The following is a 26,085-nucleotide window of genomic DNA, read 5'->3' on the forward strand; positions in this document are numbered from 1 at the left end:
ATTATTCATTATTGCTGCTCTGTGTTGCCTGCTACAATATCTGCTGAAAACATGCCTGGATCTTACAAGTTGTAGCCCAGGAAAAGGCTGATATCTTGTTCACACTATATGAAGTTGTCTCAGAGTGAAAAAAGCGACATTCAGAAATATGGGTAGAGGAGTGTCACTTGGTAACCGTACTGCGGGGCTTGTCTTTGTATTTTAAGCATACTATTTCTGCATTAAAAACTTGAAGTTTAGCCTTAAGCACTGAGGAAGGTAGTAGGGCACCTACTTCACTCCTCAGAAGTTAGTCCCAAATGGCAGTCTCCCTCCCAGTCCCCTGGGATTACTATGAGTACAGTGGAGATGTGATGAGGGCATTAGAGACATCATTGCAGCTGTGGATAATCGAGCTTGACCATAGCAAAAGCAATGCAATTACCTTAGAGCTGGACAGATAATGCACAGGGAAGAACTACATATATTTTAAAATAAAACAATGCAATGGCATCCAGCCAGGGCCAACCCAGCACAAGAATATTACTGTATTTATGTTTTGGCATTGGTAGCTGGTGATACAGACTAGGAAACATTAAACTGATACCTAATATAACTTTTATTCAAACTATTTATAGCAATCACATTTATATCTTATCATTACTTTGAAGTAAAAATTCTCAGTTTCAGATTTGAATCTAGTGTATTTACTGCATGAGAAATAAATAATTCAGTTGGTATTTCCAAAAATATAGTTAGTTGATGAGTCAGAGAAGAATTTCATTTCCCTAAATGTTAAGGCTGGAAGATTGGGATTATCATGATCAGTGTGTCTGACCTGTGACTCTGTCATGTCTTAGGATACTGCCTGGTACTTGCGTCACTTTGTAATTAAGCTAGAAGGTTGTTCAGACAAGACTGAATAAAGGGCCTAAACCACATTCTTGCAATTTGCTGAATGTTATTTCACACAACACAAACAAAAGGTACACCCCACAGACCACTCTGTGTCTGGTGATTCATCATTTTCATTTAAAATTTAAGACAATTAACATTTACTAATGGGCTCATTTCTGATAACTCAGTGCACATTTTTGGAACACCATACATGACTGTGAACTACTGTATGTGTGTGTGTATATGTATTTAAGGTAATGAAACAGATTTCTATTTGTGAGAATCCAAGTCTTACCAAGGACCTGTATCAGCCATGTGAAATGTGAAAATAGAAAAGAAAGCAGCACGGATAAAATGAAAAGGCATAAACTAATGAAACTCTTGTCTGCAATAAAAGCTGCCATGAAAGAAGAAACTGAAACCCAAAAATGAACACTGTAGAGCAAAAGATCAATATTTTATTGACTGGAAACCAAACTGCTGTGTACTTGTTGGTCAGTCATTACCCACATTGATTTTATGCCACTGCAGTTCAGCTCTGGCTTAGCTATGCACATATACTGTTTTTTTCTTTTCTTTTTTTTTTTTTTACATTTCTACCTAGAGTAATGGCTGTCTTCAGAATGAATAAAGCCCACTCAAGTCAGCCAAATAACTCTAGGCACTTAAGGTCAGAGTCTAAAGGAGAATGTGTGTCTTAGAGATGTGCAAGATGAGGACTAAACAAGTGCTAAGCAGTGAAAAATCTGGCACTCTTAATATCACTGCACAGTTCACATCAGCCTGGTGCAGACACTGTAACATGAATCAAGCCACTGTAATACACAATATTGATGAAAGAAGAAAAGAAATGCTTGTAACTCAGCTCTACATGACCTTTAATAATAGACAATTGAGTGCTGAAGCTCAGCAAGCAAGTATAACCTTCTCAACGCCAGCTACCTAGTACCTTGTACTACAAGCAAGGACTGCCTAGCTTGCAATGACAACATTATCAGTTCTTGACATAATATTGGCAAATGCATGTGGCACATGGCAAAATGAGTCAGTATTGGTTTTGAAGAGCTTATAGCCTGCTATAGACAAGCACACATTTAAAAGAAAGGGGTAGACTGTGCATCAAAGACCTCACAGGGTGGAGATGGTAAGGCCATTAACAGTGCTTTGATTGCTGGGTCTTGAGTGGAGGAAAGGTACAAGGTTAAAGGGATAAGCATGAATTGTCTCTTGTGTCTACTAATAAAAATATATATCGTGTGTGCGTGCACTTGAAGGACTAGTGAAGACAATGGAGGCATAGTCTTGAGGCATATTAGCTATGGGAAAGTGTACGTCATCAGCAGCCAATCTTAGACAATCCTCACCTCTTGCAGTAGCTCAAAATATGGGTTTATTTAGGTTCTAAAGTGGTTATGCCTGAAAAATTAAGTACAGTCAACCAATTTTGGGAAAAGACCTGTCAGTCAGGTTTTTTGGATAACTAAAGACAATGTTTCTGAAGAGCAATCTCAGTAAGCAGAGGAAAATTGCCTTTTTTCTCTTTATCCGGCTCTGGCCCTCAGAAGCCCTTTTTTGTAAAAATACCCCCTTCTCCGAATTTCTGCCTGCTTTGTTGGCAGCTTTTTTGCCTGAAGCATGCAGGAAGTTGATATTTACAAGTTTTTCTCATCAGTGTTATGATCCAATAGCAAAATGGACATGCTCCATTTTGGACATGCAAAATAGACATAGCTTTCTGCACCAAGGTCTGCACCTGTGAAGCAGTGCTAATGCCTCAGCGTTAGTCATATGACATGTAAACTTTTCACAATCCTCCTTGGTTTATGGGAGATGAAATGTAAATTTTTGAGCTTCTAACAGCAGAGTGCAGTGTGTTACAAGGAGAAACATACTGTAGTTAGATTTTAAATGCACACAAATCTTTTCTGCGTTACTTTTTTAACCAGTATTGGGGCTGTTTAATTATTTCATAAGCAGTTGAGAACTATGATAGAATTAAACTGCTGTTGGAAAGCTACTTGAATGACTAAATAACTGTTATACCTTTTATATGGTTTTCTTACTGCAGAGTAATGAAGTACATTGTTACAAAGTGAGAATAATGCAGCTGTACAGCTCTCCACAGAACTATGAAGCAGAGCCACATTCATGGCAAAGGACATCATCCTGCCGAGTGAGGAATCCCTGGCCCACCAGCGAGACAGAGCATTTCGCACAGTTAAAACATTCCCCATGCCACTGGCGCTCTTCAAATGAGATAAATTTCGCACTTCCAAGAGCTGAAAGAGATTATGAGAGAGAAGATGTGAATCCAGTGTTTCTGAGCATGGTTCAGAAATGCAACAGAGTGATTTCTGGTGTGTGATCAGGTTATCGTTCACACAGCAAAGCAAACAAATGAACAAAAATCAATAGTCTGAAATATCCTTCGTTGGCTGAATTTAAAGAAGAAAAATCTAAAATTAAATACAGTGAGAAATATTTTAAGCAAAGCCACAAGTTGCTTGTTTTCATATCCCACTATGAACTCTGAACAGAATAGGTTTATCAGAATGTCCATTCAGGTTTGCTGATCTTCCCAACAAACTCATTAAAATTATTTGCAATGTGTTATACGTATAGTTTCTATACAACACTGAGTGGAATTTAATGATTTCCACCTGAGTTTCTTCAAGATGGAGTCTTAAAGAAATTATCAGATCATAGACTTCCTAGCATGAGTATCTGAAATGAAATATTGGGGGTTTTGGGGGTTTGGAGTTGTTTGGCCTTTTTTTGTTCAATTTTTTTGTTTGTTTTGATTTGATTTGGTTTGGGTGTTTTTGTAAAATCATGCCTATTTGATTGGGTATTCATAATTTTCTTTGTTCACTTACATACGCAGCATGCACCTGTAACAATTGGGCAGTACTCTTCAACAGTTGAGGCCACACATAACAGAATTACAATGCAGAACACCAGAAAATGTTCTCAGAAAACTGCTGTCAAGACTAAAGACACATATGTCTAATTATAAATCATCTAAGTACACAAGAAGGCATGCAACAGAGCTTTGTTGCCTTTGGCTAGCTTTCTAATTTGACAGGTGAGTCTTACCAACAGGCAGTTAATTTCTGTCCAGTTTCATCACATTCGCATTTAAAAACAAAGCTGAAGAAATTACAGACATGAGGGACTTGTGTGTACTGTCCTGGGAAGAACCAAAAAGTGCCTTTTCTTATATTCTTAAGGATGAATTTTAGTGCAAAAGGACTAAATCAAACAATGGAGGAACTTCTTTCAGCACATAAAACAACTGCTGAGCATTTAGGGATCATGTGATCCGTATGTCCCAGCAAAATACATGTGATGGAGAGTGTATCTATCTCTCTACTAGTTAACTCCTTCAGTCTTGCGTTATGATGGGACTATTTTTAATGCTGTTTTCTAAAGAAAAAGTCTGCTTTAAGAGGAGACTGATGATTTGCCAGTGTCTAGTTCCCTCTAAAAAATGAGACTCACCTGTAATAGGTTTCTTGCAAGCAGCACACTTCTTAGCATACAATTTGCTGAAACAGTCTACACAGTATGGATACTCATCTTTGGAAATAAACCTTTGTCCAGACAGTTGTGTTTTACACTCAGCACATACAAAGCATTCTTTATGCCAAGGCTGGTCATGGTAGGTCACTCCCCCAGAAGTTATTACCTAATGTATTGAAAAACAAGGACAGAGCAATGAAACAAAGGTGTGAATTGTGAAGGATTATCCAGTCTTTCATAAGTCCTTCCACTGTTTTCCCTCTTCTCATATGCACAAGAGAAGAGAGTGGGGTCACATCAACTGCTTTTCATCTGGAATATCAATTTGACTAACTGCAGTTGATCTGAATATGACACTGGTTTGATATTCTCTAGTTTCTACCACAGGATAACCTCATGGTTTGTAATAAACAGGTTATCTTCTTATGGAAATTTTCTGTTATACATGTGGATAAAGGCATAATATTGGGCATGCTCTCAGAAGAGCAGTTCTCGGTGATGGACAGTGGATGAGAGAACCAATGCTAAGATTATGGCTAATCTCTAACTGGAACTGGCATTTGCTGTCTCACAACAGATAGAGTATTTTAAGTAGGAAGAAAAAAAGGAAAGAAGCAGAAGTGAGACAGAAAGGAGATCTACACTGTCAGAAGGAAAAAAAGGTGTTTATCTGTGTCATCAAATTTCTCATTCCCTGCAACTCACTCACAGCTCTCCACTGGTTATTTCCAAAGAGGGAAATTTCCACTGCTCTGTGGCTTCCACACATGTGATAAAGAGCTGGTTTCACATAAATTGTGGGAGACTGCACAGAGAAATTTATGTAGAGATAAAGATGAGCTGTAAGAGTGTTTCTACTGTCAAGTAACATGCACAGCAATGAATGAATGAATGAATGAAAATGAATGAATGAATACAGTTGGAACAGAGAAGAAAAGTTGGAGAAACTTAAGTAAAAGCAGTGGCACAATTGAATTTCCCTGGAGAATACAATTTCAGGGAAATAAAGAATAATACTGAGTGATGTCAGGCAATTAAAAAAAAAAAAAAATCTATATATTTCCCAATTCCCATAGCATTCCAGTATTGGGTTACTGTCACTTGATTTTCCACTAAAATCTCAAAATCCCTGGCACAAAATTCAAGATTCCAATTTGGCAATTTAATCTCTTCAGGCTGAATTCTTATTTATGAGAATTGATGCAAGTTTAAGTAGTAAAATTTGTTTAGAGGGACTCTGCATTCCTAGAAATTTTAAGAAGCAAATACTAATTATTTCACATAACTGCTGCTAACCTCAATGCCTCTAACAAACATAGAGCAGAATCACTATATTTTCCATGTGACCATTTAGTGCAAATTGAAGGCTTGATGTAGAAGCATCAGAATATATAAAAGTACTTTCTAGAGTTTAACTTTAGAAACAGGCAGCAAAGTTTTCTTTAAAGCTTTTGTTAGAGGTAAGAGGTTTACAGATAGATATTAAATAACTACAGAAATCGTAAGTTATTTGATGAAATGAAAAAAAAAAGTCATTTTTGCTTCCCGAGTGATACAGGTAATAAGAACAAGTTAAATTCTGCCATGAAAAGTAGCTTAAACTGTGTCCCTAGAGAACAGTATCACACTAGGATAGTGTGATACTTTGAGTATTTTCATCAACCAGGGACAATTTTAAAACATTAGAAATTTAGGGAAGGATGAATTGATTTATTTGTATTTGGGGGAAAAAAAATAAAACCTCATTAGAAATCAAGCTTTCTAGCACCTACAAGGGAAGCATTGTGTATTGAGCAGTGGGACTCTTGACCAGAATTTTCACAACTGAATATTATTTTATCTGATTGTTGCATGACAGATTTCATTTAAAAAGCTGGCAAGACTGTGAATGTTTTGCTCAGCTGAGGTGGCTTATTATGCATATGAATATATCTGAAAAATGTTGGAAAAGGAGGCATGTTTATCAGGGCAAAAATGGAAAATATCAGGAAAGAAGGGTTTTACATAACTTTCAGTGAAAATTTCAACCTTTCTTAAAAATCATAATCAATAACTAAAGAACCCCAAAATATTTGTTCTGGTCAGTACGTTTATTTGAAATATAATCAGGCTTAGGTTACTATTAATAATAATAACTTACTATTAACTGCAGGCAAGAACACAGTTGGTTTTCAGTGTTCAATGCCAAAAGGAAGACTCTGGTCTTACTCTTAGTTCATTTTACATGATCCACCCCCTCCCCCATGAGCAATACTGCCTCATTAGGACAATTTTTCCATTATATGTTTAATTACCTTTTTGCAAGAGTAGCAATGGTGAGAAAATTGCTTCTCAAAACAGGGCACACAGTAGTTTTCATTGTCTTTGGTGATCAATGGTTTTGTTCCCAATGGTTGCCGGCAATACTGGCAAACAAAACAGGATTCATGCCAGGAACTTCCCTTAAATTCCATTTTACGGGAACCTGTAAAAACCCAAAGCAAACAATCTCACCAGATATAGCCTTGTAACATAAGTTTTAAATGATGGAGTACTCTTGTTTTTAATCTTCTATCATCTCAGTACTGGATTACTCGAGAGAGCACTTATCCTCAATTTAACAGCATTTCTAAGTATGTACTTGAAATCTCAAGAACACTTTCAATGCCGTATGATCACCTCGCAAAAGATGTGCTAAATTGTCTAAGCTGTGATTTTTAGAGTCTGTCCTTATATGAATCTTCTAAGGCTACTTCTCTGTGACATGCTTCAGTTGCTCAAAGTTTGTTCAGGCCAGCCAACTCAGCGATAATATTCAGGTACGTAGGACTTTCATAAAGATTAATTTGTTGGATGTTCAGTACATCTCTTAATGTCCTGTCTTTTCTCTTCTTTAGACTAAGGCTCGTTCGCTTGTAAATGCATTATCTCATTCAGCTTAAGCTTAAGCTGGTAAATTTTTAAAAGCAAATACATTTTCTGTGATAAAGTACACTACACTTAGAGCTCATAATTTCTGTCCTAGATCAACTGTTCTTTTTATCATGTTTAACTAGATGCAGCACATGTTTAACTTGATACAGCACAAGGACAGAAAGTCTCTCAGTAAAATGTCTGCCAGAGATGTTTCAGAGCTCTCAGCTTTGTGTACAGGTACCCTGTACACCTTAATGTAGGTGTGTAAATCTAAGATATACACATACACCCGAGAAAGATTTTTCCAGTCACTTTCCACCATACCTTCCTCCCCTGCTGCTAGCATCAGAATGCAAAGAGAGTGCCAGGTGCTTTACCATCCTTTCCACGTGAAGAAAAGTATAGCTAATAAAACTGATTAATCCTGTAATACCTGTTTCCTGGACTGTGGTGCAGAGAGAAACTACTAGTTGTATTTAAACACGAAAGGTTTGCAGCTTCCTCCCAATGATCAGAAAGCTGACTTCATTGTCTTTGCCTATTGGGTCTTTTCAACACAGAGCTAGCAAGCTGATGACAAAGAATTTAATGATTTAGAAACTGGTTGGCATTCTCATGCCACTTTGGTTCTCTATTTGCGCTATTACTCCCATCCTCAGCACTTGCTGCAAAGATTTAGTCTCCTAGACTCTGAGGCGAAATCTGCAAGATGAATATACACCAGAGGATAATAATGCAAACCTGAGCATATTCTGGTACTATTTTCATCATGTCTAGTAAGGCGTGCCTATTAGACAACATTTTTTTTAGACTATATCAAATTTAAGCAGTATATCGTCCTTAATCTGAATACATCTATATTGCAACAACATTTATTTTTACTAGTACAGCTTTTACGTGTAATGAAAAGGAAATAAACTGTAAAAATACAAATCAATGTTACAGTTTGAACCATAACATCAGAAACCTAGTATTTATACTAAGACAATAATTCTGCACAGCCCAGACAATATTGTTTGAAATAAGATCTACTGAAAAGTAAAAATTCCTATGTCACTGCCAAATTTACTGATGTCCTCGGCCAAAGGTTCTCAAACTAGTAGTCAGCTGTTATTTGGAGTTATACACATGATCTCTAAAGAGATTCAAGCAACCAGGGTAATTCACTCTTCCAAATGTTAGGAACCCACTTTCCTAAGCAACTGTTTCATTTTGCCACATACGGTGCTGTGGCTTTTCTTATATGCCTCTGAAGAGGACACTTTTAGGCAGTGCCTCTGCTATATGAGCTTTACTGGTGTGGTAGCAATGAAAGGCCTAGGAGATGCCCTGAACAAACACAATCAAAAGCTAAGAAGCAGTTTTGTGGAAAGTGCAGAATTTTCAAGGTTGCTAATGGCAGGAAGTAAACCTATTGTGAATGCAAATATATTCTTTTCAGTTAAAATTATGATAATGATTTGAACACAGATTGTTATGTTTTGACAATTAAAACAAAAAATATTTCTGAGTAAAAGGAATGGTATAAAGAGCATGAGCTCAAGGTTTGGTCAATGTGACAGACAAAAATGCAGATGTCTTGTCTAATCTGACACTCCTGCTAATGATAGCTCTGTCTGCCTACAGCAGGATATGCTTCCTAAGATATGCAACAGAATCAAGGACTCAACATGAACACATTTTAGCCTGTCTTGAACTCTAATACTCTTTCTAAGGATCCATAAACCCTGTCAGTGCTTAAACCGGAGGTATCTGCCTGCTCTCGCTTCACTGTTGGGAGGATACTACACACAAAGAAGCAGTCACCTGAAAGCTGTTCTGAAAGTTAAGGACCTTGTAGCTTGGCTATTCTCAAAGCTGTGGTTATAGCTAAAAATGCAGTTCTATTTTTCACTGAAGGGTCCCTGTTGTCTTACCAGGCATAATGGTCTTCTGACAGTTGAAACACTTAGATGAATACTCATCGGAGTAGCATTCAGTACACAACAAGACCTCGTCTTTGGCAGCAAACGGTTTCTCCGCCAGTGAGCGACTGCATTTGGCACACTTGAAGCACCGCTCATGCCAGTGAAGGCCTTTGTAGGCCAGATCCTTAGAGAAAATAAGTCCATGTTAATGAAGACATTTCTTTACAGTGTTTTTATCCCTCAGCTCCTCCCACAAATACAGTGAAAATGGAGAGCATTGCAATGGTGACTTGAAAAGGTGACGTGTGCATCAGGTGGGAGGTGTGCTCAGAAGTGATGTAAACACTCAACATCACTGTGTCCGTGTATTTTGTAGATCCCTTTCAGAGGCCATTAGGAGCTTCTTTGGCACAGGCAATTTTCCTTCCTCGTGGAACATGAGAGGTACGCTATTATTGGGAGAATAGTTTTGTATTTTACAGTTGGCCTTAACGGGAGGCAAGTGATGAACACTTTTACTGTGCACAGGGCACCTGACAAGAAGTGCATTCTCTAAAGACTTTGAAATGAACCTCATGTATTTTTTATCATTATTACTTTTTCTTCCATCTGACAGTGGATAACACTAAAGAAAGATCATCTCATTGCACAAAACAGGCAATTAAAATCTCATTAAGAACAAAATGATTCTTAGGAAGATTATTAAAAAATCATTGATTTTGTTTACACCTAATACAACTCCTCCTAAACAATTGGCAGAAAAAAAACCACGTTTATTTAAGACTCAGCAGGGTTAGGGGATGAAAAAGCTAACAGTGTATGTATGAGACCGCTACTAAGAATTCAAAAAAAGAGCAAACAGCAGATTTTAGTTTTCCAAGGTTAAAAAAACAAGTGAAAAGCATATCTCTAAAAAAACCCCACCTTAAAAAATAAACTAGACCCTTCCAGGTCTTCTTTTTAAGAATCACAAAAGGGCACAAATCCAATCTCATTTTTCTGCTTTGTCAGATCCCCACCCTTTAAAGTGCTAAAAAATGAAATAAATACCATGCTTCATTTCAGAAGGTGCTGAGGGCTTACCTCTTCAATTTGCTTTAGTTTTTGAACCTTGCAGAAAGTACATTATCTGCCCAGAGCAGCCTGAGACAAAGACTGGGTAAGAAGGAGAGGAAGAGAGCCAAGCTTTAGCACTTTGGCAGAGGTGGGACAACCAGCTGTAGATCTCTGTGGGCCACTTTTCTAGCTGACTCTGGCCTGTTGTACTGCTTTCTTGTTACTCCTGGTTTTTTTCTTCCAGTTTTTCCTTCCACTCAGTCCAAAGACATGACTTTTTGTTAACAATCTTTGACATCTGCCTCTTAATTTTCCATTTTAAAAGTAAGATTAATGAACCCAGAGCACATGTTCTCCAGGTGACACTGACTGGTGCCGCATGTACAAGTTTGCTTTTGAAAAAAGCTGATGAGAGTTTGAGAAGTGTCTTCATCCAAATCAGAATTTTCTTTGGATGATTCCTTTACAGTACTGAGCTGTACTCAATGTGCTTTGAAAACTATGAAGTATTTTGGCTGTGGAGGCCTCCCAAGAGGCTTATTTTAATAACTTTCTGACCTTTTATTTCAAAAGAACATAGGCAAAGCGAGCATGGGGAGAAGGTGAACACTACACACAGAACTTGGCAAAACAAAGGCATTTTGATAGGTTTCATCTGAACTTAAAATTCAAAGTCAAGTGTACAGGCTTTAAATTGAAGTACGGGGTACTGGAAACCCTATCAAAGACCACAGAGGAACCCACATTATGAACTAGTATTCTAAAAAAGGGGAAAGGTGAAAAAAAAGACAAGCTCAGAAACACTGCCACTAACATCCACTAACATGCCATCTGTGAGATGAGCAAAGTAAGCATGGAATAAACTTAAAATATATTTTGTTTCCAAATGACAGGGACAATAATATACAAGTTATAAACATGGTTTCTCTTCAGCTTGGCATTCTGCATGTCAACAACTAGAGTGAAAGTAATTTTTCCAATACTCAAAATATTTTTTGTCAATGGACTTTCTCTCAGAAATTCCAAAGTTTCATTCAACCTGAATTACACCAGCACCCTACCATCCCTCAAGTACTGTGCAGTCTCTGCAGCTGATGAGTGACTGGAGGTGAAAGATGGAATCTAGTTGTGGTCCACGCATACACCACAGCCTTGCCATGTGTTTGAGGTATATGTATGTGGAAATTTCCTAATCTTTGGCTCCAGAGCTTTCATATTCTGGGAAAATAGCACTGTGTCTCCTTGCTGTGCATGGATGTACAACTGCTCTGCTCAGGTCTCGTCACCAGTACAGGGCCACAGAGAGGGTTGGGTATAGAATATGCCATTAAAGAATTTGTGTATAATTTAGCAATTTGTGTATAATTTAGTAAAGAACAAGAAGTGAAAGCTAAATCTTTACCTTGGAATCACACTCAATAGGTTGCTTGCACCCTTCACAGGGGTTGGCAAACAGGCTGTCATAACATGCAACACAATAAGCGTTTTCTTCTCTTAAAGCATACTTCCTTCCACGAAGAGACTTCAGGCAATAATGACAGCCTGTGTGATTGCTGGTCATTCTGACGGGGTTCTCCACAGGATCTGGAAAGGTGGAAAAATAATGTAATTCAGTGAATGACTGTTTGCTTGCTCAAATAATAAGTAATGCTGCTTTACCTGTGAAAATTAGGACAGACATTTCTTGGTCATTTGCAGTGCTGTGGGTTTCAAATGCTGGGTTGTTCCATTATAAAATGGTAGTCTTTAACAACACATACCATGTGTTACCTACATAATGGGGAGCACAACGGTCGCTTCAGCTTAATCCAATGGTATTCACACTGATAGGTCAGATAACTGATGGGTCTTCACATTCTCTACATACAACTACTGGCATTATGAACATTATGTACTGGATTGTGAGGCATGGTTTATCGAGAAATCAGGGAATGGAGATAGAAGCAATAGTTCAAAAATTAAACCAACTGCAGAGTTAAAAGGCAAAAGAAAGAGAAGTGGCAAGCACAGGAAGGGCTTTCTCTTGCCATTCCTGTCTTTCTGCTCATTCCTTCCTTTTCAAAATACCCCCACCTCTACCTGACTGAACAGAAGGAAGTCAAGGCACTCCAAGACATATTTTGCATAATCCCACCTGTGCTGCTAACATTTGCTGGCAATATAAGGTGACACAAATACCCCTGCGTAGCAAAAGAACAAAATACAAGAAGAAATAAACTAAATCATAACTCACAGAAAGTTTCCCTTGCTGTTATTGGAAAAGATTGTCTTTTCTTATATATTTCTTTATTACTAGGTTCCATGTTGGCAGTACCAAAATACTGTGAGATAGATTATATTTCTGTGCCAGACAAGTGCAGGAAATACCACAAATCTATTGAGAGCCAATTGTACAAGTTTCCCATCCTTCAGTTTTCCAGGCTAAAGTGGCTTGGATAAGCATTCAAACCTCATCTGCTTATAGATCTGTAATGCTGAATGTTTTAAGGATTGTGGACATGAAGACTTATTTCAGTCTTCTTGTTGCTCCTTGGATCATCAGCACTTTGCTAAAATTGGGTCTTGACTCCTGGGAATGAAGGAAGAAGAATCCAGAAAGTTCCCAGTGAAGCAAACCCAGAAACATCTGCTGGACTCATTGGTTTGCACTCTTCATTAAACTCGTTAAGAGTAGTTGCAGCCAGTGCCAGCAATCATAAATTTTAGAGGACTTGAGAACAACCAGGGAAGGTCTCCTCAAATATTTACATATCAGTGGCTTTGGGCAGCTGAAATCTTTGCACTTTGACTAACAGTGCAAATTAGTTTACCCTAAATAGATGCAAAGCCTGAGAGTAAGGAAGAGAAGGAAGAACAAGATTCGAGAGAGTGTTTAACCATAACAGAGCTTACATCTACTCCATTGAAGGCTACTCCCTCATACTTGTTTTTGTATACTCACTGTCTCTCTTGTATCCATGGTTCAGTTTCAAAAAGGCACTTTGTCTTTTTGTGGGTTTCTGTTTTGTGAGGTGTAATCCAAAATGATAGTTTGAACTGTGACAAAGAACAATTACTGCAGGTCTCCGGTGGCACCAGTGCATAAGGTCACGCATTTATTAATCTATTCCTGGAGGGATAGCAGTAAGACAGTGGAAAGGGGCCAGGGAGAGAGGCTATAATGCTTATTTCTGAAGTAATGACTTTATCATTTGTCACAAGCTATGGAAAACTTGTTCATGTAAATTGAAAATCTTGTGATTTGATTTACTGTATTTCTGACTGCCCTAAATCCTTGTGCTAGGCAAGACAGGGGTTAGAAAGGAAATCAAATAATATGTATCTCAGATAAGTGGGAAACACACTCGCTTTAAAATATTACAGATGTATTTTATGTGATATTCTTGGAATAACAGTATAACAGGGCTTGAATCTGTACTTCCATTTCCTTAAGATCAAATATTTGAATGTGAAATGAATGAATCAGTGTACATGAGAAAATGACGTCCATCAGCTTATACACTTACACAACATGACATAAAAACCAGACAGAGAGCAGTGCACTTAGTGCACAATCACTACGTAATCATCACCAAAATAAAGGTTCAGTTTTGTTCATTTTTGTCTGTATTCAGGAATCAGTACCAACTGGTGACTAGGGAGACAATCAAGGAATGTTTGTGGTTAACTGGGCTCCATATTCAAGTTCATAGGACTTGAAGCTGAGTTTCAGAGGAATTTTCATTCCTCTTTTGTGGGAATTAGAGTTATGCACTGTCTGTGAGGATAACCCTGAGTGAACCACCTTTCTGATCTCCTCCCATGCAATCAGTACCCCAGCTTCCTAACATACTTTCATCTCAGCCTAAAAATGGCAACAGCAAAATCCTAACAGGACACACGTGAAGAACTTGTGTTACCTACAGTGCATTTTGTTGCACAAAACTCACCAACAAATAGCTTCGGATAACTGCAGATATGTCTCTGCTTTTTCATTCTAATGCATAGCAACAGGTTTTTAAGTTAGCAAAAACTGTGCATGCCCAATAATTTTCTTTAAAAAGTGGTTTTCTTTATTATTATTTTAATTTTTCTCCAGGAAGCCAACCAATTCCAGGAAGGTCTAGTGGGAGGTGTACTTGCCTATGGCAGGGGGGCTGGAACCAGATGATCTTTAAGGTCCCTTCCAACTCAAATCATTCTATGATATTCTGTGATATTCTAACAAGACCCGCTACTGTAATACCTCAGAACTTCAGAATTTGTAATGTAATTATCCTCCTAAAAACCTATATGGATATGGGAGTAAAGTGCTATTACTCCTGTTTTACAGATGACAGTGGTTGCTTGAGAACATTAAAAGAGTACCCCCAAGACCAGAGTCAAAGCCTGGGGGTGTCCTCTAGTAAAATGCCCAAGTTGCCCAAAGCTTTGCTCCAGAGAAAGTCTTCGGGGTTTTACCATGATGATATAAGACCATATTTGGGAATGAAGCAATGATAGTATGAAAAAGAATGTTAATTTTTGCAAATCTCTTGGCAAGGGTCTTGGTAACCTTTGTGAACTACTTTAAGCGCTAGATAATGCAGCAAAAGTGCATCTCATCTCCCCTAGCACCACTTACCCTTGCTCCAATAAACAAGTAATGGTATGAGCGCCATGTAGTTAAGTAGAATGTTTTGCTGGTGCTTTGATCCTAATCTCCAGAGAAATATGTTTAGTTTAAGTTTGCTGGAAGTTAGATTTTGTGTTTTGAAGGTCACTAAAGAAATCTCTGGAGGTCTGATGCTATTCACTCTCATGGAATGAAACGCTGACTCCAGCATTCCAGCTGCTAATTCGTGTCCTAGGCACAGGGAAAGACTGTGATGTCTTCATTCCTTGGGAAAAGAGGATTTTGCAATTTAAACCGGAACAAAGCTAAATACTGTTGATTTTAATGTATTTAGTAGGCACGGATATGTGATATCATTTGTAGTGTTAGAATATTCCAAGGAGGCACAGAGAGATGTTGCTGAGAATGTGAGGATATTGCAATTGGAGTCCCTGGGGTCAGATTTGAGAATACAGCAGTCTCATGGTAGGAATTATAAAGCAGATGAAAATAAAACAACAGATCTGGCTAGTCTGACTGCTGTTCCAGAAGATTAAGATAGATAGAATTTAGCTACAACAAATTAGGAGAGGGACTTTCTGGAGAGTCAAATGGTTTCCTATAAAATGCAGAGCACTAGAAGACTTCCAGTGAAGAAAGCCATAAGAAAACGGTTGTGAAGATCTCAAACCTGATGAATGTGGAACCATCAGGAAAAGAACGTTTGTTTTCTCACTGAAGCTAAAAAGCACAGCCACAATGTTAATATATCTCTTAATAATTTATCTTGATATTTTCTATAACCGTATGTTAGTCTCCCTATGTGACACAAGTATAAAAATCTTAGGAAAAAAATGCTTGGTTACATGCACATAAAAATACTGTATCTTTTGCTTTGTGGCAATTCTAATTTCCTGAGCCAAATTTCCTGAGCTAAATTTCCTAATCTAAAAAAGCCTGCCATTGAACTGCATCATTGTTGTCTTTAAGAGCATACAATGATTGGAATAAAGCTCTCTATTAGACAGGCATAAAGGAAGAAAAAGGATGGAAAAATAAATCATTGCAACAACACTGAAGAATAAGAAAAACAAATTTATCTGAAGGAGACAACCCTGCAAGCTGTTGCAGGCTGCCACATTTGTTTATTTTCAAGTATGTACATGTTTTTTTATTTTAGAGCATGTTTTTTTCTTATTTGCATGAATTTGCTGACTTAATTTTTCTTTTTTTTTCCTTTTTTTTTTTTTTGTGAGAGCTGGTGAACAATTAATCACATTTGCAAATACACTGGTGACTTAAGGTTATAAAGCTGACAATATCATTATAAGGAAAAGCTTCTTATAGTATCATTATTTTATAAATAAAAGTTTCTAACAATGTTCTGCAAAGAAATCTTTTCTTGTTTCAGAGATCACAGTTTCTTGATTTCTCTGGGAGCCTGCTACCTGCCAGAAATATGTTATTTGTGACTAGAGTTAATAACAGTCCTGAACCCTCAAAAAAACCCAACCAAACCCCAAAACCAAAAAACAAACCCAAAACCAAATCAACCCACATGTTAAATGTATGATGTGTTTCAAAACACTGACAATCCCCTTGCTTTGTGTCTTCCCTCCCTTAGAGTAACTGCAGGTTTCACAGTGATATGTTTAAGTTATACGTGAGTGTTTAAGGATACTAGAATTTCTACTCTTCTAAAAAAGGCCAGAGAAGCAAAAGCAACCAGGGGTATCTATTACAGACCAAGTCAAAACAAATACCTACAGGAAAGCAGAGACACAGGTGCTAACTTTGAACAAGCTGTTTTATCTCTGTGGCACAGCACAGGAATATAAAGTTAGGTCCTGGAGTCTGAGTGGGTGCAGAGCTCTCACTGGTTAAGTTCTGCTGTAAACAGCCAGGATGGATGCCAACCAGGATGGTGCTGTAACAATCTGACTATATCTCTTTGAGGTCCACAAGTGACATGGGTTTTGTGGACTGTCTAGGCAAAGCAGCTCTTTTAGAGGCTGATGTGGTAACTACACTGTACTTCATTGTACTGTCTTCACCCCATGAACAAAAGTGAAAAAGACAAGAGCTCTGGCTTGACTAGGGGATCAAGCATCTCAGGAATTCTGTGATTTTCTCCTTAATTGGTATTGCTGTCTGCTTTGTCTGCACCATGCAAACTCAGATGTTGGTGTAGTCATCTAAATTCTTCCTTTAGTCCAGTACAGCATAATTTACTACCTACCTAAACTTCAAACTAGGACACACTAGAGCAGAGAAAGAGTACCTCAACTAAGTGTTTGAAGTGGTGCAGACATACAGAAATGCTGGTGCAGAAAAAACTTGACTAGCCTATACCCCTCAAACTCTCTTTACCAGCTACAGAGTAGGTTGGAATAGCCTAGCCCCTTTGCCTCTACAGCAAGCTAGGTATTTGCTTTACTTCATAGAGTCATAGAATAGTTTGGGGTGGAAGGGACCTTTAAAGGTAACCTAGTTCCAACTTCCCTGCAGTGAGCATGGACATCTTCAACTAGATCAGGTTGCTCAGAGCCCTGTTCAACCTGGACTTGAACACCTTCAGGGATAGGGCATCTCTCACCTCTCTGGGCAACCTGTGCCAGTGTTTCACCACCCTCATAATAAAAATTTACTCCTTATATCTAGTCTGAATCTGCCCTCTTTTAGTTTAAACTTATCCTTTACACCCATTACTCCTTATCCTTTTGCTACAGGTGCTAATAGAAAGTCCATTCCAATCTCCTATGAGCCCCCTTTAAATACTAAAAGGCCACAGTAAGTTCTCCTGAGAGCCTTGTCTTCTCCAGGCTGAACAACCTCAGCTCTCTCAGCCTGTCTTGCAGATAAGGACCTGAATGCATGCTGAATGCATGCTTTAGAGCTTTGCTGTCTATGTCCTTGGAGCACAGATTTTGAAAGATATTTTCAAAGATAATAAAAAGGTGAGATTTAAAAAAGTATGTAAGCAATTAGGTTCTTCATTACAACTGATTTCAATGTTTCCTGATATTTCAAACTTGGTAAACATAGTCGCTAAATCCTTCTCAATTGAAATACATTCAGTGGAATTGCATGAATTTGGCTACAGAGGAAAGAGAAAAGGAAAACCAGTGATTCTAGATGATTTCTGTCAAATTAAAAAACAGTTTCAGTATATTCAGCATTTCCACAGCGAAAAATTGCTTCCAACACTCTCAAGTCCCAGCCATGTGTGAAATTGAGAGACACGTATTATTTTCTGTATTGTCACTGAGTGTGAAACATGATCAGTGTCTCTTTAGTCAACCATTCTGACACTTAGATCTGAGTACTGCCCAAAAGCTGGGCCCTTTTTGATGGAAAGGCATTAACCAGCTTGGCTACGCTGTTTAGCCACAGTAAGATTTTTTTATTTTTGTGTTGCAGACTTGTGCAAGACAAAACTCCTTTTCCTCACTGATCATTTTAAAATTTAAGGTGGTGTTAATTGTTACAGATGAGATTACAGAAGAGGTGTAAAGGTCTGGATGCCTTCACTAATCTTGGCTATTTTCATGGCTCAATTCAGAAGGAAGCATAGACACTGCCCTGTACCGAACATTGAAGAATAAAGGAGAGTCTGGGGCACTGACATCTACACTAAATATACTCCTTACCAGTACTCAGCAGAGAAAGCACATCTAAAACTTATTTTGCAATGACTTAAAGACTGTGTGAAGGAAAATAGCTGTAACTGTACATATCTTTTTCTTTTTTTGTCAGTTCAGCAGGCAAAACCATCCTAAGGAAGATGCAAGAAACCCTACAAAACATGGCTAGGCAACAAACTTCTCATGAGGAAAGTTTCCTAATCCCTTTTAGAGGATTGAATTCATGCTCTGAAACTGAAGCATTTATAAGCTTCCAAAACTAACATAAATTAAAAGAAAAGTTATTGCATCAGGGTATTTCTGGGAGAAAAAGGAGTTTTGCAGTCAGCTTGATCAAAATTCTCTCACACTTTTCTTTTTAAAATTTTAATATATTTTAATAGAAAATATTTATTAATAAATAAAAAAAACCTCTTAATGGAGCATGTCTGTTTTAGAAAAGTAAGATTAAAAAAGGTGACATTTGATGGAAAAATACCGGTCTAAAATGGATCTTAAATTCTCAATAGAAAAATTTCTAGTAAAGCCTTAAATTTCATTTTTGATATCAAGTTAAAAATTTCTGCTGAAGATGCAATTTTATGGGTGTGTTTTATTCTAGGAAAAAAGATGTGAATTTGAGTTAAAGTGGCCTCATTTTGAGAGAAGAAATTTGATAGCAAAAGGACACGTATGCTGGGTTATAGTTTCTTCGGTTAAAATTGTGGGAATGTAGAAAACAACATATTGTACTTGCATGGAAATATAAAAGTATTTTCCTTCCATCAACTTACAACCCAGCAAGTACTAAATGTCTTGAAAGTGAAAAAGAAACATTAAATATTTGGGGCTGAGCTGGTCAAGATGAGAACTGATCACTGAGGACACAGCTGATCTCTGGCAATGAATAGTAAGTCTTCCCCACCACCCTTTCTATCTGTTGCTTCCAATCTTTATTCCTGCCTCCACCCACTCCTACAATCCCCTAATCATGGAAAATACTTCAAGAAGTGCTTAAATAAAAAGAGAATGAAAGTTACAAATGAAGACATGTGCTGAAGTCCTGATCTGAGACTTTTATCTCTGAGTTTATGCCCCGTATGCAAATGAGAGCAGCACTTCTGAGCGATCTCTGTTGGAACAGCATCTGCCCATCAAACATCTGTCTCCCAATTCCTCTCAATACAATGCACTAAAGTCAAAGTGCCTGCACAGCTGAGCGGAAGTCCACCAAGGAAACAGCAGCATCTTAGCAATGCACTAACAGCACCAGGCAGGAACACTTCTACCTGAAAATGACACAAGCCTGCCTTTGGGACTGAGAGCTTTCCTGGGTCAAACAACCGCAGTAAGAAATGATGCCTGTGATACAGCAGGAAGTGAAGTGGTCACAGACCGTGAAATGAAACAGCCTTGCTAATAACAAGAGGTAACAGAATTTCAGTAGGCAACGTTCATGCTAACTGCAATCTTTGGGATCTTAATAAAAAGTAGGCCATTTTTTGTCTTTGCAGATGCATCAACTGCAGAGACTAGGTTTCCTTCACCCTTACATTTTATTTCAGGAACAGAAAGGTGGATGAAGAGTACTGTGTCTTGTGAGAATGGGTGCATCACATGAATTAAAATCCTCTAAAAAACACCCCCCTACAACTGGCTATGCAGTGCAACTTTTTCTAGCTGTATTCTTTAAAAGCCTGTGACCTACTTTGGAACTGCTTTAAGAAAATTAAATGAGCAGTAAGAAAAAGATGATCATCATCAGCAGCAGCAATGTTAGCAGCAAGCTAAAATTGGAAAGGATTTTCATTACCCTATTTAAAAAAAAGACCTCCTTCCCCCAAAAGCAAACATAAAACCCCCAAGTGGTAATAAAGCGCTTGCTGCAGTGGCACAGCCTTTTCCTTTTCTCTCCCAAGCTGTGCCAACCTGACCTAGTTTTCTGAGGAAAAAAACCCCACGTGAGCTACAGTAATAAAAATATGACGCCTTATCAAAACGAACCAAATCTAAAGATTTCTGATCTCAGCCCTGTTAAAAGATTGTCATGAACTAGGTGGCATTACAGCTTAGGAAAAGCCAAGGCTACTGTAAGGAGTATTGGTATATAGATCCCTACTTCAATTATCGTTGCTCCGAGTTATTTAGATATGTAGGCCCAATGAACAGCCAGTTTTGCTGCTTGCAGAGCTCCATCAACCTTGGCTGTCACCTTACCAAACTTTTCACTGAAAATAGAGAGGATTTGGTTCTGCAGACAAACCCTGGACTGCTTATTACACCATTAACCAAAAAAAAAAAAAGTTAATCGAAGACCTCTTGAGCCTTCACTAGTTGATGAGGTAATGTCCTGCCAAACAAGATAGAGTATATCATGGCATCTACTCTCTTTTAACTTCAATCCTCACGTCTTGTGAGAAGCAACATCGACCACTCCTTAGAGAGACTCAGCCCTGGGTTCTCTTCGTGTCCTGCCAGTGACCTTTGCCATGTACTTGAAATCTTTGTGCTTCTTAGGTTACCTGTTCTGCCTACTTAGGAGATAAGGTCTGCTGAACAATTATGTGACTGGGTATCCTAACATTTTCCTTAAGCCTTAAAATCTCTATGCCAGACATTAAACATATTTCTTTCTATTTTAACATAGTCTATCTTCGTAAAAGTGGCTGTGATTTAAAATTAGACCCTGCAAGGAGCAGACCATGGTATTCTGTCTTTCTTTATTATGATAAGAGGTTATTGACCCTTCAGTTATTGCCCTGCTGGGATTTTTGTAATGTCCTGGCATGTGAAAAGGTAATTTTTTTTCATTTTTGGCACCATGACTTTCAGAGTAGATTTCTTTCTATGATTATAAATACATACTGTATAAAAGCTGGTTCCAGTGTAGGATTGTCCTCTTCTGATTGAAGGAAAATTAACGCTAAAGGTTATCTGAACACCCAACATTTGACTCAGGCAAACAAAAGCCATCAGTAAAGTCTTAGAATTTGGGAAGAAATTTGGTAAGGATTAAGAAATTCCTTTCTAACATTTTGGAACAATTGATGAACATGCTGCTTAACCTAAGGGTATTGTGGAACAGTGAGTCCACTGAAACTGGTAAAGTCTATGCAAGGGATGACTTGAAGCCTGGCATGTAGGAACCATCTTTTCAAACCTAGAATAGAACTGACCATTTCCAGTAAGGGATGGTGCTCAGAGACCGTAACTCTGACCAGCTTTAGAGGACGAGGTTGGTCTGAATAGGAGGACAGTGGCAAGCAACAGCAGAAACTGCATTAAGGAACAAATACAATTCAAGTCCTTTTTGCTAATTTATGTTAAATTTGGTACATGTATTCAGTTAAAAGTCTAAGCAAGTGATTAAACAAACTAAGAATTCTGCTACTGTATTAAAAAAAAAACACCCAACAAAACCAAACCCAAATGTTTTGAGCTTTTAATACGAAATGTTTCTCAATACTCTTCAATTTTCAAACTAAACAAAGATTGACAATCAGAAGATCAGCATGAAACAGTTTTTCCTCTAATATTTTCCATTATTTTTTTCTTTATGCAAGTAGAATCCCAGACTCACAACAGAACTCTAACTATGCCACAATTTTGCATGTTATAATACATAAATGAATCATGATGTTGCTGATTTGAAACTTGAAGAGCTCGCTTGAGGAAAACTGGGCTCCTGATAAATAGATTTACAGCCTAACACTGTTCCGTGCTTCTAATAAACGGAATTATAACCTAATATTCTAAAGTATTTTACAGAATTCCTTTCAAAGGTTTCAGAATGCTTTTCTAACAGCAATAAAGTACTCCTAAAACACAGTTGCGAGATGCTTGTCTACAGAAAAAGTTAATACTTGTCAAAGCAAAGTAATTGACTTGCTCAAGGTCAGAGAGCAGACCCAGAGAAGTGGGAAGAAGCCAGTCACTACACCTTTGCCATTAGATGGGTCTGCTTCTCAGGCTGTGTCCAGCGCTGGCCCGGGATAGTTAAAAGCACTGTATGAAGGTGCTAGGTGGCCAACTTCCAGTGCCAGAGCTAGAAAACACTTCCAAAATTAGCTGAAGCGGTAAAATGTTCCAGTTGTGAACTTTGCAATTGTCCTTAATGATGCTGGGGTTAAGATTGATATTCTTAGGTAAAATGTTCTCGGTGGAATTTTTCCAGTTTTCTGTCAAAGCTCTTAGGGCCACAAGAGTTGAGAGAGTTCCTCGTTATGAAGGATTTTCCAGTGAATTTGAATTGTTTCCAGACAGTCTCAGATAATATTGCTTTGAACTGATTTTTTTTTTTCTCTCCAATGTAACAAAACTGGTTTAAAGATTGTGAACTGAGCCACAGAACAACAGGCCACTCTGGACTGAATTCTGGTCTCCTGTGTGTATGCTCTGTCAACAACTACACCACGCTTTGTCACTTGCTCATTTTTTCTATCAGTTCCGCTATCTATGCACAAAGACACATTATAGGAAGATTAATATTTTTCTGAGTTATAAAGCCTCTAAATATGAGGCCAGCAACCAACTAGGGCAGCCTGTTCAGATCCATTATCCATAATACATTGAGGTGTGCAAGAATTTACCAGTCCTTATGTAAGTACCTAAAAAAAATCAAATTCAAAGGCAACAATGGCTAAGAAAAAAGTAACATCCTAGTATGAACGAAGTGACTCAAAGAGAACTCTTAGTCTAAGAAAGGAAAACAAGAATACATATAGCTGATGTATACTGTACAGTATCAGAGAAGAATGGGAATATTCACAAAAGCTAACCTAAGTCCACTGAGGCTAATGAACAAGACACTTTTCATACTTAAAGCAGGGAGATAAATTCCTCTCCAGGGTGATTTCTAGCAGAAACTTAATTTAGCCATCATTAAAAAGGCAACGAGGGAAGATATGTTAGCTTTTGTAACAGTCTTGTCCCTTGCTATATTTCTGCTACAGAATTTTATGTCATGGGGTTTTATTAACTACTTTTTAATACACCAGTTCAGTGGTTCTGGAGTAATGTTTGCATAGTTCTACAAAACCGTCCTTATTTCATCCCTCTTACATTTTACAGGAAAATACAAATGTATGAAACAAGGAGTTCACAGCCTTCTTCCTCAATATATCTGTGCACCCTGTTCCCAGAAAAGAAATCCACTGCAGGAGCCCAAGCGGAACATCAGCAGCATTTCACCACAACAGCTTCCAAACTTGGGGCTCTAGAGATTCTAACAGAACAGCTGAACTGGAAATCATTAATTTAAGGAACATCCTAGAACTAGACATAAGACATCATCTTACCCTTAACTGGCAGGGAAGCGTGCAGGAAAACTCAGGTCAGTTTTATTCCCCAGGTGATCTAAAAGCCCAAACAGAATCTAGAACTTGTTCAGTCAACAGGAGGGCTGTTCATTCAAACAAGGTCAGAGTTTCACCATCTGAATTTGGGCTTGACATTTGGAAGCATGCTAGTAAGATTTTAACATTTCTTTCTGTATGTCCGTGGTTGGGCAATATGAAAAGTTTTTAACTTTTTTTGGGGGGGTTTTTTGGGTTTTTTTTTTTTTGTGTGTTGGTCCCTTCCTACCCCGAGAAAAAACTCAGATATGGAACAAAATGAAGTAAGCCGGGCTTCTTGGTATAAAGCCTACAGAACATATTTCTCATCAAGTCAACCAAAAATACATGCTTCATAAAATATGACCGCCTGCAAATAACCCAGAGACACCAAAGGTCACAACCGATCAGAATCTCTTGCAGGCAGCTTTTGATTTAATTTTGCTCTAATCCTACAAGAAGGTTAGTATGTCTTCTTAAGCTTCTACTAATTAGACAACTTTGAATCAAAGTGACTTTTCTGACATTGCAATAAAATTACACGGGAAGACAATCAGCAATCTGTTACAATGTCAATATATTAAATCCTTTACAGCCTGTTCTCTTGAAATACTCTAGAATTGTCAATGCATCACAAAAACAGAAGAAAAATATAGACAAAAATATTAACCACAAACAAAAAAATGCATCTGAAACTTGTCTTCTAAATGTAAGAGATTCTGTGCCCAGCTCCAGATATTAAAACAGATCTTCTGAAAACAGGGATACGTAAAGAAATATAGTTTCTAACATTTCGATTATTGCAATGGAAATTACATTGGATAGTTTTAGCCAAATTTAATTGTAAACTCATTATCGAAAAGAATGCCATTATGAAATCAGGTAGCAGTACTATTAATTACAGATACTTTAATTTAAGGACTATTGCTGACATTATCCATACTTTTTCAATTATGCAATATAGGCACACATTTCCAGCACCATTCCAGTAAACAGTGGTATATTCTTTCAATACCACTCATTCCCTTCAAATTCCAAACCAAAATTGTGATCCTAAAAATATGAGAGCTGAAAGATAAAACAAAGTGTCTTATGGAGAGAGAATTTGGAGATACTTGATTTTTATAGCAAGTCGAAACATTGCTGCAAACACCAGCTTGGAAACTGGTTTTACTTAAAAAAAAAAAAAAAAAAAAAAAAGTCAAGAACAATCCGCATTAAGTGTTAAAATTAGTTATGCAAGAAAAAAGTGACTTACCTCATCAGAAAAGACACTATCTAGAAAGTTTTCCTGCAACAGCAAATAGTTATGACAGCTTGCTAAGAGATAAAAATGGAGATTCTAATGTCACAGGAAACAGCATACATGTTTTTTGTTGGCTTATTCTCTGGAGTAAAGAAAATTAATCCTAATCTCATTACAGAGGAAACCCCAAACAATCTTCCCATAAATTAATGAGCCAATTAATAAAATTAAAACAATTGCATCCAAACAAAGTGTGGTATCTATTCTGGTATGCAAAATTAAAAAACCCGAAAATGCGTAGAATCCTGCATCTAATTTAATCAGCAGTTTTGTGTGTAAAGAAAAAAGTTCCTGCTTACCTGCTCAAAATGTTAAATTAGGCACCTTGTATACTATCGCATTTAAACATTACCAGGAATAATGAAAAAGATACAAGAATAATGAAAAAGAGCCTCAATACTCACGTTTGGTTTTAAGCTGCTTCTCTTGGTAACTTGTGCAGCAAAATAAAGGAAGAAATAATTACACGTCTTCACAGAAACAAGCATTCACCAAGTCCAAAAGAAACAGAGCAGTTTGCCAGAGCTATTTGAGGGTCCCATCAGAATTTGGCTGGATGGAGGAAGGCTGAGGGTCAGTTTGTTTCCCTTAGACCTCATGACATGCAAATAGCTGGCTGCCTCACCACTGAATCAAATAATTCTTTGACATATTGTGTTTACAAATTGCAAATACATACCAAGTAGGAGGTTCTTAAAGGAAAATATTTCAGACAGTTGTCAAAAGGAAAAAAGGCATTTCTGTTAAAAACCCTAAGGAATCAAAACCCCCAAGGAATCAAAACCCCCAAACCCTAAACTGTTTAGTACAAGGAGAAAAGAAAAAAAAGATGGATTGTCATTAATCCCCAGATACACTTTGGTCCATGCATGACGAATCCAAATGACCTTATGTGGGCTTTTACACCAGAAAACACATAGGAAAGTCATGATTACTAAAGTCTGATTGTTATGTACAGGAAATGGGCGTCAGGGAGAAACACTGCTCCAATTTC

At 37.7% G+C, this 26,085-nt stretch overlaps 1 protein-coding gene across 1 annotated transcript; it reads right to left on the reverse strand.

The window, feature by feature from the left end:
• Nucleotides 1-580: 580 nt before the first annotated feature.
• Nucleotides 581-25,578, reverse strand: FHL5 (four and a half LIM domains 5). Its single transcript, XM_030490799.1, has 6 exons — nt 25,496-25,578; nt 11,659-11,840; nt 9,210-9,384; nt 6,693-6,862; nt 4,378-4,564; nt 581-3,155 (listed from the first exon to the last, which is right to left on the reverse strand). The coding sequence occupies exons 2-6, from the start codon at nt 11,815-11,817 to the stop codon at nt 3,004-3,006; spliced, it is 843 nt and encodes a 280-aa protein (XP_030346659.1). The 5' UTR covers nt 11,818-11,840; nt 25,496-25,578; the 3' UTR covers nt 581-3,003.
• Nucleotides 25,579-26,085: the final 507 nt, after the last annotated feature.

The sequence above is a fragment of the Strigops habroptila genome, chromosome 6, assembly GCF_004027225.2.
Source record: "Strigops habroptila isolate Jane chromosome 6, bStrHab1.2.pri, whole genome shotgun sequence".
Taxonomy (NCBI): domain Eukaryota; kingdom Metazoa; phylum Chordata; class Aves; order Psittaciformes; family Psittacidae; genus Strigops; species Strigops habroptila.

Coding starts and splice junctions, on each gene's coding strand:
- FHL5 (XM_030490799.1), bottom strand. CDS start 11,817: ATGACCAGCAATCACACAGGCTGTCATTATTGCCTGAAGTCTCTTCGT. Junction 6,863..9,209: donor TCAGAAGACCATTATGCCTG/GTAAGACAACAG, acceptor GGGTTTTTACAG/GTTCCCGTAAAATGGAATTT. Junction 4,565..6,692: donor ATTGCTACTCTTGCAAAAAG/GTAATTAAACAT, acceptor TCAATACATTAG/GTAATAACTTCTGGGGGAGT.